Here is a 13,924-nt window from a genome sequence, read left to right on the forward strand (position 1 = left end):
TGCTATGAGGCTACGCTCTAACCAACTGAGCTAACTGGCCAGCCCTGGGTCTTCATTTTTGAAGGCTTCCATGTCACATAAGACTTCTATTAAATAAATTTGTTATGCTTTTCTATTGTTAATCTGTCTTTGGTTATAGGGGTCTCAGCCATGAACCTTGCGATGGGTGAGGGAGAGATCATCTTTTCTCCCTTACAGATGCATAATTTAGTTATGTGAAGCCATGCCTTTTCCATACATGCAACTTACTAACAAACTTATGAAGATTTTTGACTGACTGCATACAGTCAGTCAAGGGTATAGTTTGGCAGCCATAATGAGATTTTCTACTGGGCTTCCAGGAAGGAAGGTGTATCGAGCCTGTAACTCTTATCTGTCCAAATCCTTGGAAAGGAAGAGGGAGGGTTGGAGGTCTTAGCTTTTTCAGGGTCTTACCAGATAAGGGCTGTCAAAGAGAAGACCTTGAGCCACAGTATTTGGTGGCACTTGTGGTCCTCTGATGTGGCGAATGCCTGCTGCAGGGTCCTTCTAATGGGGATAGCTGTCACAGCACTATTAGATACCCCAGTTGGTGTCTATTTCATTTCTATAAGATTTTAGGGACATAAAAGCAAATCTATTACCCCCTAGATCAGGCAAAAGAGGTCCTTGCTCTGGGCCCCACAATTTAGAAAGCCCCATATTAAAACCACATATAAGGGCCGGCCTGTGCCTCACTCAGGAGAGTGTGGTGCTGATAACACCAAGGCCATGGATTTGGATCCCATACAGGGATGGCCGGTTGGCTCACTTGGGAGAGCGTGGTGCTGACAACACCAAGTCAAGGGTTGAGATCCCCTTACCGGTCATCTTTTATAAAACAAAACAAAACAAAACAAAACAAAAGAAAAACACACATATAAAATAAATTTATCAAATAATGAGATAAAAACTGAAATATCAGAATCAAATTGCAGGCAATAATTATTAAGAATGACATAGGGAGGGGCTGGCTGGTTAGCTCAGTTTGTTAGAACATGGTGCTGGGCCGAGCCTGTGGCGCACTCGGGAGGGTGCTGCGCTGGGAGCGCGGCGACGCTCCCAGCGGCCGCGGGTTCGGATCCTATATAGGAGTGGCCGGTACACTCACTGGCTGAGTGCCGGTCACGAAAAAGAAAAAAAACAAAAAAAGAACATGGTGCTGATAACAGCAAGGTCCAGGTTTTGATCCCTGTACCTGCCAACTGCCAAAAAAAAAAAAAAAAAAAAAAAAAGAATGGTATAGCAATTGTCACCCTATTAGAAATGAATGAATACAGGTATAAAAGCCAGAAGATAAACCTAATTCTGCCAGCCATGGGTGCAAAGGGTCACATGACTATGTGGCCACATAGGTTACTCTGCATGACAAGAATGTATGGGCACTTCTGCCACTCAGCAGCCAGTACTCAGAGCTGGTGCAACACAACCCACAACCCCCAACCCCCACTCTTAAGAGGGACACTGCTCAGGCCCCAGGAAAATGCTTCTTCACATCTCTCATGGCCGCGAAACAAAAGGCACCTGCACCCAAATGACATGGTTTTGGTTGATTTTGTCATTATGAATGTAAATTTGTCAAGGTAGAAAGATAGAACATATTTTATTTAACGTCATTTAAAATATTTGCTTGCCCCATTTAAATATTTAGGCAAATGACATGTGGATCTCCATTTGTATTCTTGCCACCAACCCCACAAATGTCAAGGACAGGCCTCGGCAGGTATAATGCTATATTGAAACAAAATCCAAGCTATAAAGACGTAGCTTTTTTTTTTTTTTTGGCATCTCTTGGTTTTAATTTCTATTTTTAATTAGGGAGAATGATCATTTTTCACACATTTGTGGGTCATTTGTTATAAGGCTGCACTCTAACCAACTGACCTACTGGCCAGCCCATTGTGGGCTGTTTTTATTTCTTCTTCTGAGACTAGTCTATTCATATCTTTTGTTCATTTATCTGCTCTGGATATTAATCCTTTATAATATATTTTCCCCGTCATTTTAAGTAAGTTTCTTTATTTTACTTCTTCTTTTTTTTTTTTCATTTTTCTTATTGTGGTTAAAATACACATAACATAAAATATACCAACTTAACCTTTTATTTATTTATTCATTTTTTTGCAGCTAGCCAGTATGGGGATTCAAACCTTCGACCTTGGTGTTATAACACCATGCTCGAACCAACTGAACTAACTGGTCAGCCCAACGCAGCCATTTTTAAGCATACACTTTGGTGATATTAAATATATTCCATATCACTATCCATCTCCAGAACTCCTTTCATCTTGTGAAACTGAAACTCTGTACCCATTAAACAATAATTGCCTGTTTCCCCTCCTCCCGGTCCTTGGCAATTATCATCCTACTTTCTGTCTCTATGAATTTGACTATTCAAGGAACCTCATGTAAAGTGGAATCATACAATGTCTTTGGGCAATTGGCTTATTTCACTTAGCATCATGTCCTCAAGGTTCATTCATGTTGTAGCCTGTGCCAGATGTTCCTTCCTTTTTCAGGCTGAATAATATGCCACTGTTAAGTATATTGCACGTTTTGCTTCTTCGTTCATCTGTCGGTGGACCCTTGGGTTGTTTCCATGCTTGAGCTATTGTGCTAATGCTGCTATGAACATGGTGTACAAATATCTGAGACCCCGATTTCAATTCTATTGAGTATATACCCAGAAGTGGAATTGCTGGATCATATGGTTATCCTATTTTTAATTTTCTGAGGAACTTATTCTGAGCACTTCCCAGCAATATGGACCCTGGAGGCGATGCCAGTGCAGCACAATGACTAAGGGCAGAGGTTTTGGTATCAGATTGACCAGGTTCCAGTTCTCTGTGTGCGATTTTGGGCAAATGACTTAAGCTCCCTCTCTAAACCTCAGTTTTCTCATCTGTTAAACTACTACTGTTAAAATACTACTGACTTCAATGAGATAATGCATATACATTGCTTAAGTACAGTACAGTGAAGTGCTCGATACTATTGTTATCTAATGAACATGTACACAGTACATTTGTAATATGCAAAAGAATCATATCTTTGAATTGCATAACTGTGATAAGAAAATAAATAAAGATATACCAGTTAAAAGCAAGGAGATGGTGTGACGATTCAACCATAGTGAACTGAAATCAAGAGGTCAGAACATCCTTGAGCAAGTTACTTCACCTCTTCCTTCCTTAGAAGCTGTGGGCTGATGGAGACGCCCTTGCTACATGCTGTTCCCGAGAGTGGACGTTGCACCATTGTGTCAACTAGGCCAGCAGTTGTAATCAGCTATTAAAACTATGTCAATCTGTTTTTTTCTGCTGTGACAAAACATAAGATCTGGAGCCATGGAAGCTTGACTCACAGTATCTTCCCAAACACAAGCAATCAGCCAGAGGACAAACATTGGCTGCATGAGTCAGTGGAAAATTCCAGATGTCTGTAGCTCATTAACTGCTAAATTGACAGCTATGGGTGCTGTCAAGTGTGATGAATAAGTAGACCTTACTAGCTCCATGTTCCCATGAAGAAAGAACTGTCCCACAGGCATATTTTTCAAAAGAGCCATATACAACATGTGATATTTTAAAAAACTTCTAAACTTCTTTCTATTTCCCTTCTACATAATTTCACCAACCCCTCTTACCAATCCAATGTCAGAGAAGCAGCCATAAATAACAAGGAAGGAAAATAGTATCCTCAAGGGCAGAAGCTTGGGACTTACCTTTTGCCTTAATGGTGGGAACATAAATGGATACATAATTTCTGGAAGATATTTAGTAATATATATCAAAAACCTTACCTGTATAATTACCTTGTGACCTAGTAATTTCACCCCTGAGAATTTATTTAAAGGAAATTTATTGAAGAAAATGAAGATTTATGTATAAGACTCTTCCAATCAGCATAGAATAGCAAAAAGCTGGAAACAACAAAGGAGGAGCGTACAATTAGTGACAGATGGTCATAACCTAAAATACTGTTAACAACAATGTAGTTAGGTATAGAAACTGAAGCACAGAGAAGTTAAACGACCTAAGTCACATATTCTAGGAAGCCGCAAAGCTACGATTTGACTCTAGGCAGGCTCTGGAGTCTGTGCTGTCACTACTCATACCGCCTCTCAGAATAGAAAAAAGACTGGAAGGACCTACCTTCAAATGGTTATCAATTGTTATTTCTGGGAGGTGAGATGTTGAGCAATTTTAATTTAATTTAATTTAATTTTTATTTTTTATCTGCCTTTTCTACAGTTATTAGTGACTTATGTAACAAGACAAAACCCCCATGAAAATGTTTAAAATACGAGATCTTGGCTGTAGACTTGTTTGTTGTTTGTTTGCTTTTTTTGGCAGCTGGCCAGTTTGGGGATCTGAACCCTTGACCTTGGTGTTACAAGACTGCGCTCTAACCAGCTGAGCTAAGTGGCCAGCCCTTGGCTGTAGACTTGAATAAGTTCTCTGAGCCTCAGTGTCTTCATCTGGAGAAGGGTAGTCATACCTATCTTATAGAGCTAACGATAGGACTGAATGAAAGAATGAATGTGAAATCACTTTGATGAGATAGATTTAGAATATGTTGAAAATGCTGGGTTCTATCACAGTACAAACAAGAAAGTGATAAAGCAAACATGTTTACAGAAATTCAGAGATTGCTGCTGAGCAAACACTGGGAGCTTGAGTAGTTTCATATCTCACTTGATTCTCTTCAGTGCCTCCTATTATTTCTGAGCTGGAGATTGAAGATCTCTTCATACCATGGGTATGAATACTTGGGAGATGGGTGTGCTCATGGTCTTACATTTAAGTAGATGGCTCATATATATATATATATATATATATATATATATTTTTTTTTTTTTTTTTTTCCCCTTTTTTTGGTAAGTATTGGGTTTTCCAGATTTCCTCTTACTATCAACCCAGTTGCCAGTCTCAGCCTGTTTTGGTTGCTCTTCTCAAGGTTGGTTCCTATCTCTCTGTTCACTCAGCTTCTGGCCTGAAGGACTAGATGCTTAAGCCCTGGAGTGGGCCAAGAAATGAACAGCTGGGATCAACAGACTAGCAAGGAGCCTGAGGGCAGAGCCTGGGAGCCCATCTGTGTGATAAATGCTTTTAAAAGTGAATCTAGGGCCGGCCTGTGGCTCTCTCGGGAGAGTGTGGTGCTGATAACACCAAGGCCACGGGTTCGGATCCCATATAGGGATGGCCGGTTTGCTCACTGGCTGAGCGTGGTGCTGACAACACCAAGTGAAGGGTTAAGATCCCCTTACCGGTCATCTTTAAAAAAAAAAAAAAAAGTGAATCTAAATAACTCTGGGGGTTCAGGAGCTAGTTTCTCACTTTTTTTGATTGCTTGTTAGGTGTGATCACCAACTTTGAGACTTACAGAGAAAAAAGGGGGTTTCCTTCATACATACACATCCACACCGGGGGCTTGTCCTTAGAAAAACTTAGGGCAGTATTTCTCAACTAGAGTGAGGCCTTGGAATCAGCTGGATTGGAAAACCCAAGCAACCACCCTCAAAGATTCTGATTCTGGGATAGGATCTGGGCATCAGAATCCTTTAAATGTCTCAAAGGTTGAACCCCTGGGTCAGAGTCACAGGAGGCACAAGAGTTTAGTTTGACTTCCTCTGCCCCATTTAGTAATTAAGACTGAAATGGCTGCAATGGCTGAGAACAGATTTGCAACGTCCCAGGAATTGTGGGCATGTAGGGACAAGCAGCAGATGCTTCCCCAGGAAACACATTCATGGTGTGGAAAGGGTGTGTGTTTTGATAAGTTGAGCAACAAGATCAGAGCCCTGAGGCACATCAAAACATTGGGCAGGTGTCCTACTTTACACTTTTGGCAGGTTCCATGAATTTGCTGCTTCTAACTGACATAAGCCATCAGCTGACAGACCTGCAAGCATTCAAAGCTGACACTCTGAATTTATAAATGAACTTGAGGGAGAAAAGAACCAAACAGGTTTTGTTTTGAATAGACCCACGGGGGTGAGGTGACGTGGGGTGAGAATGACCCAGCCCGAAACCAGTCAGTCCGACTGAAGATTTGTTCCAAAGGTATGGCAAACCCGGGTGATTGCCCCAAGTGTCCTGGCACTTGTGGGGTCTATAATACAATTAAGCCTCTGTCTATAACTTGCCCACTCTCCAAATTGGACTTTCCGAAACACACCCCCGCTTTTTTTTTTTTTTTTTTTTAACCCCACTTTTACTTACAGATTAAGGCCCATATGAACCTCATTCACTGTTGTATCCCCAGGGCTTAGTAGAATGCCTGGCACAGGGCCGAGCCCGTGGCGCACTTGGTAGAGTGCTGCGCTGGGAGCGCGGCGACGCTCCCGCCGCAGGTTCGGATCCTATATAGGACTGACCAGTGCACTCACTGGCTGAGTGCTGGTCACAAAAAAAAAAAAAAAAAAAGAATGCCTGGCACAAAGTAGGCACCGGATAAATCTTTGCCAAATGTTTTGGATTAAACACCCATGTATTTATTCTGTGTCTACTTTATTTATTTTTATTTTTTTAAAAAGATGACCGGTAGGGGGATCTCAACCCTTGGCTTGGTGTTGTCAGCACCACGCTCAGCCAGTGAGCCAACTGGCCATTCCTATATAGGATCCGAACCTGTGGTCTTGGTGTTATCAGCCCCGCACTCTCCCGAGTGAGCCACGGGCTGGCCCCTGTGTCTACGTTATAAACCTGCTGAACCTGCGGCTAGAATCACCCCAAAAGCTGCAGCAGTGGACTTCCCACAAAGGAGTGGCCCAAACCATCCCAAGAAGGGGAGGTTAGGATTCCAAAGAAAGAAGCAATAACACCAGGGTGATTAGTCCAAAGCATTTATAAGGGGAACTTACTTACAGCAGAGTGCTGCAGCATAGCCTCCGTGATGGACAGCAAGAAAACGGATGCTCTACCTGCGTACGTCCACAGTGAAGGGGGTAGGGTATGGAGTTTACATGAGAGTTTAAGGAATTTGGTTTTAGGCCAGGGCGTTTCTATTCAGTATTGTGGGCAACAACCTAGATACCTTTAACAGCACCTGGGAATGTTCAAGGCTCTGGCTGTGTTTCAAGTTTGTTGGGAGGAACGCTCAGCTGGCTGGGTCACAGAGGGATCAAGGCACTCTGTGATTTTCTCAGAGGACACAGAAAGAAAACTGGGGAAACTGGGGGTCCCTACATTATGCATTTGGCTCCCAGTATTGGTGCTCTACATCCTGAGAGCTGTTGTTTGCATCAACATTTTCCTATTTGCACTGAGAACCACGAATTGGATTGTCAGTGCAACTGACTTTAAAGACCAGCATGGGATAGGCAGAGGCTGTACCAGAGGTGTTGTGAGGCTGCCGCATGGAAAAAGAACCAGAACACCCAATTGAGAATTTAAAGGGGGGTTTTATTGGCTGACTGGTGAAGGTCTCAGAAGAGAGCAGCCCTGACTTGAAGTTTAGTGTTTTTTTTAAAAAGTACATTTTTATATTAGTCACACGGTTAAAATTATCAAATAGTCACACACTTACAGTTATCATATAGTCACACAAATACACACATACCCTCCTGGCATGAGGAGGGGGTTTGGGAGGCCTAGCACAAGCTGATAACAGAAGCTGAAACAAGCCAGTTAATTGTTCAGGGGAGCTTGGGTGGGGAACAGCAAACAAAATTCAAACTTCTCTAAGTGCAGGCTAATATTTAGTTTTTAACTTTTATCAAGGAGGCTGAAGAGCTGAGGGGGATTTTTAAACAACATTTCTTAAGCAATTCAAACACTATTTAAACTTAATCTACCTTGTCACACAACAAGCAGTTTTACAGAAGCCAATTGCGTGTTATGAAACTAGGGGTCACCCTATCTCAGAGGTCCTGAAGAGGGTATTATTTTAACTCCTGTTCTCTAGTTCTGAGCTGTTGTGGGCACTTGGTAAATGTTAATGAATGATGAAGTTGGAACTATACTGAGTGCAGAAGGGATAAATTTGAAAGATACTTGGATGATGATAATAAAAAATTATAAAAAGAAAGTGCTCAGACTGAAAACAGGCTGTCCAGTTTATTAACCATTATATTAAAAAATATATACTGTAAGGGTCCTTTTTGAGGTCAAAGTCTTGAACCCATTAAATACAGCCTGGCTATTATCTAGCTGGATGTTCTAAGCAAGCTTCTTGAATTTTGGGGAAACAGATCACACCTTCACTACAATAGCAGTTGGCTAACCATGTACATCTTAGTTGACTATGATTAGCATCAGAAAGTCCCCGTGCTTAAATATATCTCATTTTACCAAATTAGATGAACAAACTGCATCTTTTAAGATGCAGTAATTTTTCTTAAGATCCATGGCTAGGAGAACATAGTGGTTTTTTCTTCCTCCCTCTCTCTTTTTCTTTTTCTTTTTTTCTTTTTAAAAGGTTACCGGTAAGGGGATCTTAACCCTTGTCAGCACCACGCTCTCCCAGGGGAGCCAAGGGCTGGCCCTAGAACTTAGTGGTTTGAATTGGATTGGGAGGTGGCGGGGGGTGGGGGGTGATGGTAGAGAAAAACTGAGGATTAAAAAACGAATAAGGTGGATTTATAAAAAGTATATATATATCCTGTAACAATAGTTTATACACACACGGTTGAGTGTAAAGTAATGAGATTGATTTGAACCATTTATCGTAATTATTCATGTTCACAGAAGTCAGCATTCTCTCAAAGCATTCACTTTGGGTTGCTTACACTTACTCCAGATAAGTTGGCCTGTCCCCCTTCCCTGCACCTTGCTGGCATAAACACTGAATGATGTCCTCTCTCTCCCTGTTTTTCACTTACAAATGGGACAGAAAGGGGAATGAGGAAGCAGCCTTCATTCTCACAGCAAACTTACTGCGCACTTACCACGTGCAAGGCGCTGTGCTGAGCGCAATAAAACCTGGGTTTGCCCCTCAAGGGTGTCTGGAGGGGGGTCACGAGTAATTATAATACGGTGTGATAAAAGGCTGTCGTTGAAGTCAAGGACCCGTGGGGACACAGAGAGGAAGTGATTAACCTGATCCGTGTGGGAGTCACAGACGCCTTCGCGGGGAGGCAACTTCTGAATCTAGTGCTAGCGAAGCTGGAGGGTGGGAGGACAGGAAGGGACCGCAGCTTGGGGAACACAAAGTAACAGCGACAGGACGAGAGGACCGCCAGGAGCAAAGGCCGGACAGGAGGGCAGGTTACGCGGTTCAGTGACTCGAACTCGGGAAGACGCCCCCCTTCCCTGGGTCCCCGGGCAGCTGCAGGCCGCGGGCCCGCCGGCAGGAGAGCGCGGCGGCAGCGGCCTCCCGGGCGCAGGTGGCCGCACCGTCCAGCGCCGAGCGCGCCTCGAAGAGGAGTCCGGAGCTAGCGGGAGGGGCCTGGCCGGCCAGCGGCCCGCGGGGTCCCCGGCAGGGAGGCCGGGCCAGGACAGTTATTCCCGACATGCTCCTCCCGGCGAGGATTTCAAACCCTCCGCAGCCCCCACCGCCTGCCCTCGCCCCGGGCCTACCCCAGCAACAGGCGTTGGCCAGCTTCCCATTGGCCGGTCCCCCGCCCTCGAGTTCTCATTGGCCGGTCCCCCACCCTCGAGTTCTCATTGGCCGGTCCCCCGCCCTCGAGTTCTCATTGGCCGCGCAGCCTCCCGGCCGCTTTTGCGCTCGCCGCTGCCTCCATTTTGTCGGTAGAGGCAGGAGGCGGTGGCCGTGTCGGAGACGCTGGTGTGGTCGGTAGCTAGCTTGTCGGTGCTCGTGGGTTTTGTTCGAATCGTGCCTTGTCTCTCCCTGGAAGAGGAGGGAGGCTTCGACGTCGACAGCCGCCGCCGCAGTCCCGAGCCTGAAGTCGGTGAGTGGTGGCGGCGCCGCGGGCGCGGCCATGTTGGCGGCCGCGCTCCCCATTGTTGGGGGAAGGAGGCGAGCGGCCGGAGAGACCCGAGCCCGGTGGGAGCCAGGACCCGGCTCGAGGACCAGGGAGCCACCCGGAAGCGTGCAGCTGAGGCGGCGAGCTTTCCGGGTTCGAGCTGTCAGTGACTCAGAGTTCGGGAACTCGGGATTTGCTTAAGGTTGTCAGGACCGTCGGCTGGAAGGCTCTCAACCTTTGGAAGGAAGAGGGCTTACCGTGTCTTTGGTAACTTGGATTAAGTGAAAATGAAACCGTGAATGTTAACTGGCCACTGTAGGGAGCCTTTAGGTTGTTAGGGCTTGTGAAAACGTATTTTCTTTTAAAACGGGGAGTAGAGGATGTTGGTAACCAGAGAAAACACTTCGCATGATGTAGACATTGGGAGTGGAGGCTTTGTGTGAAAACGTTTGTGGTGTGTCGAAAGATTGGTAAATTCTGGTGCAACTTTACAAACGTGGTCTCTTTAGAAAATCAGTTTTAAGCCAATTTCTTGACTGTAAAGGTTAACGCTTCCCTAGTTTGACATAACACTTTGGTCACAAAATACGTGAGAGAATCTGAAAGGTCTTTCCTAGGAAAAAGATACAAACAAAACTTGTTGCGGGACTTGCAGGCTCCCTTACAAAAATCCCCCAGGAGGTCCTTCTCAAGGATGGGAAGAGTTCTTATATAGGATCCGAACCCGCGGCGGGAGCGTCGCTGCGCTCCCAGCGCCGCACTCTCCCGAGTGCGCCACGGGCTCGGCCCGGAAGAGTTCTTAAATGATGATTATGAAGTCAAAGAAAACCATCTTCAGAGACATATTATTTTCTAACTTTTAGCTCAGGAAGTAGCCATTCCTTACAACTATTTCTGTGGTAAATCTAAATGATTTCTTATCACTTTCTCCTGGTTTTTTTTTTTTGGCGGCTGCCCAGTATAGGGATCCACACCCTTGGCCTTGGTGTTATAACGCCCTGTTCTAATCAGTTGAGCTAACCTACCAGCCCTCTTCCGTATTTTTGAATTTGAAGTAATGCAGTAATCTTTACTTATTTCTAGCTAGGACTTCTCTCAAACTTGTGTGCTGAGGACACTCAGATGTTGGCCTCAGCTCCCAGGCTGAACTCAACAGATTGGCCCATGAAAACTTCTGTATTGAGACAAAGGAAAGGATCCACCAGAAGGCAACACCTATTATCCTGGGCTTGGCAGCAAGGAAGAGGACAGGTAGTGGAAATCCTGCAATCTGAAAAGCAGACTGAAAGGTATAAAAATTCACATGAAAGTGGGGCAAACAATTTACGATGGACTCATCCTAAACCAATTTTTTTTTAAGTAGAGGATTACTCTGATTTTGTGGGTAGACTGATTTTTCTTAGGGAAGTTAAAGTCTGCATATAATGAAGTGTGAACAGCTTGTTTTAATTTTTGAGCTAAAACAACTGCACAGCCTATTTTTGGGTCTTCCCCAAGATTTCTAGAGTTGCATGTTGGGGCTATAGAAACTTAAGGAAAAATTTTGAACTTTTTTTATTAGACTTTTACTCAATATTTGTTCCCATTCACTTAACAGGTGACAAAGAAGCTGAAGATGGGTGGTGGAGAGAGGTGTAACATTCCAGCCCCTCAATCTAGAAATGTTAGTAAGAACCAACAACAGCTTAATAGACAGAAGATCAAGGATCAGAATTCCCAGATGAAGATTGTTCATAAGAAAAAAGAAAGAGGACATGGTTATAACTCATCAGCAGCGGCATGGCAGGCCATGCAAAATGGGGGGAAAAACAAAAATTTTCCAAATAATCAAACTTGGAACTCTAGCTTAACAAGTTCCAGCTTGCTTTTTAAGTCTCAAGCCAATCAGAACTATGCTGGAGCCAAATTTAGTGAGCCACCATCACCAAGTGTTCTTCCCAAACCACCAAGCCACTGGGTTCCTGTTTCCTTTAATCCTTCAGATAAAGAAATAATGACATTTCAACTTAAAACCTTGCTTAAGGTACAGGTATAAAATAAGATAAAGTACTGTTTAAATTTAGTTATGTTTAGGGATAGTTGTCAATTGGTCTGAAACAAATTCACTAGGGAATTTGTGTAAAATTGCTAATTAATGTAAAAATATAATTAGACTTCATCTTGTTTGTTTTGTGTTGTCTGCACTGTGATGTAATGGTAGTATCAGTGCAACTTAAAATAACTAAATAATTGTACTTGACAGTGTTTTTAATTAAGTAGCTTTGAAGGGAAGCCAAGTTTAGATTTGGGAGATGGTAAAGAAATCAACCTTTTCTATTGTGTGTTGGAGAAAAATAATTAAGATTATGAAACTGAATCAGATTATAAGCATCTAGCTAAGACATGGAAGGACTGAGAACTAGTCGAACATTTGAAAGTTTAATGTCCTACAGACACCTAAACCAGTAATAATAGGCCAACAACCTGATGCACTGCCAAAAGAAAATATGAAATTTTCCCAATGAATATTTGCAGTTTAATAAATTGTACATTGGTGAATGTGGAAAGAGCACTCTAGGCTTACTAGAATGAGGCACAGTATATTCAAAGGCCCTGTTTCTTAAATACAGTGGCTGGGTGTCTGCCAATAAATGCACCAAAACCCTTTTAAAAAATAGAAACAGCATTTGATGGTCACTCAGTAGCTTTCAGAATACATTTTTGTATTACTGTACTGCATAAGCTATACTGACAGTGATCTGGCCTCATGTCCGTACAAAACTTGCTTAAAGTTGGGAGTTCTATAATGTGAAAGTTCTAAGTACCTAGGGAAGAAAGAGCCATGTAAATACACGTTAACAAACTTGTAGCATATGTAAAGTTTTCTTGGCCTTTATCTTACAAGAATTGAATATTTTAGTATGAATTGCTGAATATAAGAACATGGTCTGTTTTTTATACTATGGCCTAATTTTAAAGGTCCAAAATAATTTTTTAAAGTTTGCCCTTCTGCTAAAGTGCCAGTGTATGTATGTTATGATTTGGTTGTAAACTATATTTCCAAGTAAACCCTACTGTGTGTATAACTATATATAGAACTTTAGTTAAGTTTTATAACTAAAATGGTTTAAGCTGCTAAAGCACTTCCTAGTTTTAAGAGATGTGAAATGCAGTACAGGGCTTCCCGCCTACCCCCACCTTAACCCAAAGATGAACTATTAAAGGGTCCTTCCAACTTTAAAGATTCATTTTGGCTTTCACCAGTTCTTGTAAACCATGATAAAAGTATAGCTTATTGTATGGTGGCACTGTCTTGTTTGTCATGAGTGCCACCCAGGGGACCACTTATGCAAAAGATGTAATCTCTTGCATAATACCTCGATAAACATGTTCTACCAACTTTAAGGGTAAATGCTAAATATAAGTTAACCCAATAGCAAGTTGAAGAAAAAAGTATGTGGGTCAATTTAAAAATTCTGATAATGCCCTATTTTCTAATGTGGCACCCTTTTTGGTGTTTATAAGCAGAATGAAGTTGCTTTTCTCCAAATTCAGATGAAATAATACTGCCCAAGTCAAATATCGATATTCTAAAGAAGTTTATGTAGTACTTCATGTACAAAATTTGAAGCATGAAATTTAAAATAAAATTGCTTTTCTCCCCAGTGGCTTGTTTTTATTTAAAAACATTAAGGGCTAGCCACTTAGCTCAGTTGGTTAGAGGGCTGTTTTATAACACCAAGATCAAGGGTTTGGATACCCCTTAAAAAAAAAAGTGTCCTGACTGCCTAATATTTATTCTTAGAATGCAAGAAACTGAAATATGATAGAACTATTGGCTTGAAAAGAGGCAACTAATCTAATTGATAGGATATTTAGTTTGACAGCTATGCAATTAAGCAACTACTTGGGACTCTTCTCCCAGCAGTGCTAACAGTTAAAAACCCAAAAAACAATAGAATACTTGCAAAGGGTTTTTGAAAGTCAAGTTGAGTAAAGCAGGCTTAATTACCTTTTTCTACATCCTAGGATGTTAGGCTAATAGAAAAAAATTAGCAC

The 13,924-nt window shown here is 42.5% G+C and overlaps 1 protein-coding gene across 2 annotated transcripts; it reads left to right on the forward strand.

The window, feature by feature from the left end:
* The first annotated feature begins 9,684 nt into the window (after positions 1–9,684).
* On the forward strand, positions 9,685–13,590 carry PNRC2 (proline rich nuclear receptor coactivator 2). 2 transcript variants are annotated; one of them, XM_063106046.1, is made up of 3 exons: positions 9,685–9,871; positions 10,970–11,175; positions 11,484–13,590. In XM_063106046.1, exon 3 carries the CDS (start codon positions 11,502–11,504, stop codon positions 11,919–11,921), a length of 420 nt encoding a protein of 139 aa, XP_062962116.1. In that variant the 5' UTR covers positions 9,685–9,871; positions 10,970–11,175; positions 11,484–11,501; the 3' UTR covers positions 11,922–13,590. The 2 variants fall into 2 exon arrangements, with proteins under 2 accessions (XP_062962116.1, XP_062962117.1); XM_063106047.1 differs by lacking the exon at positions 9,685–9,871 and adding an exon at positions 9,884–10,153.
* Positions 13,591–13,924: the final 334 nt, after the last annotated feature.

The sequence above is a fragment of the Cynocephalus volans genome, chromosome 8 (assembly GCF_027409185.1).
Source record: "Cynocephalus volans isolate mCynVol1 chromosome 8, mCynVol1.pri, whole genome shotgun sequence".
In the NCBI taxonomy this organism is placed as follows: domain Eukaryota; kingdom Metazoa; phylum Chordata; class Mammalia; order Dermoptera; family Cynocephalidae; genus Cynocephalus; species Cynocephalus volans.

Coding starts and splice junctions, on each gene's coding strand:
- PNRC2 (XM_063106046.1), top strand. CDS start 11,502: ATGGGTGGTGGAGAGAGGTGTAACATTCCAGCCCCTCAATCTAGAAAT.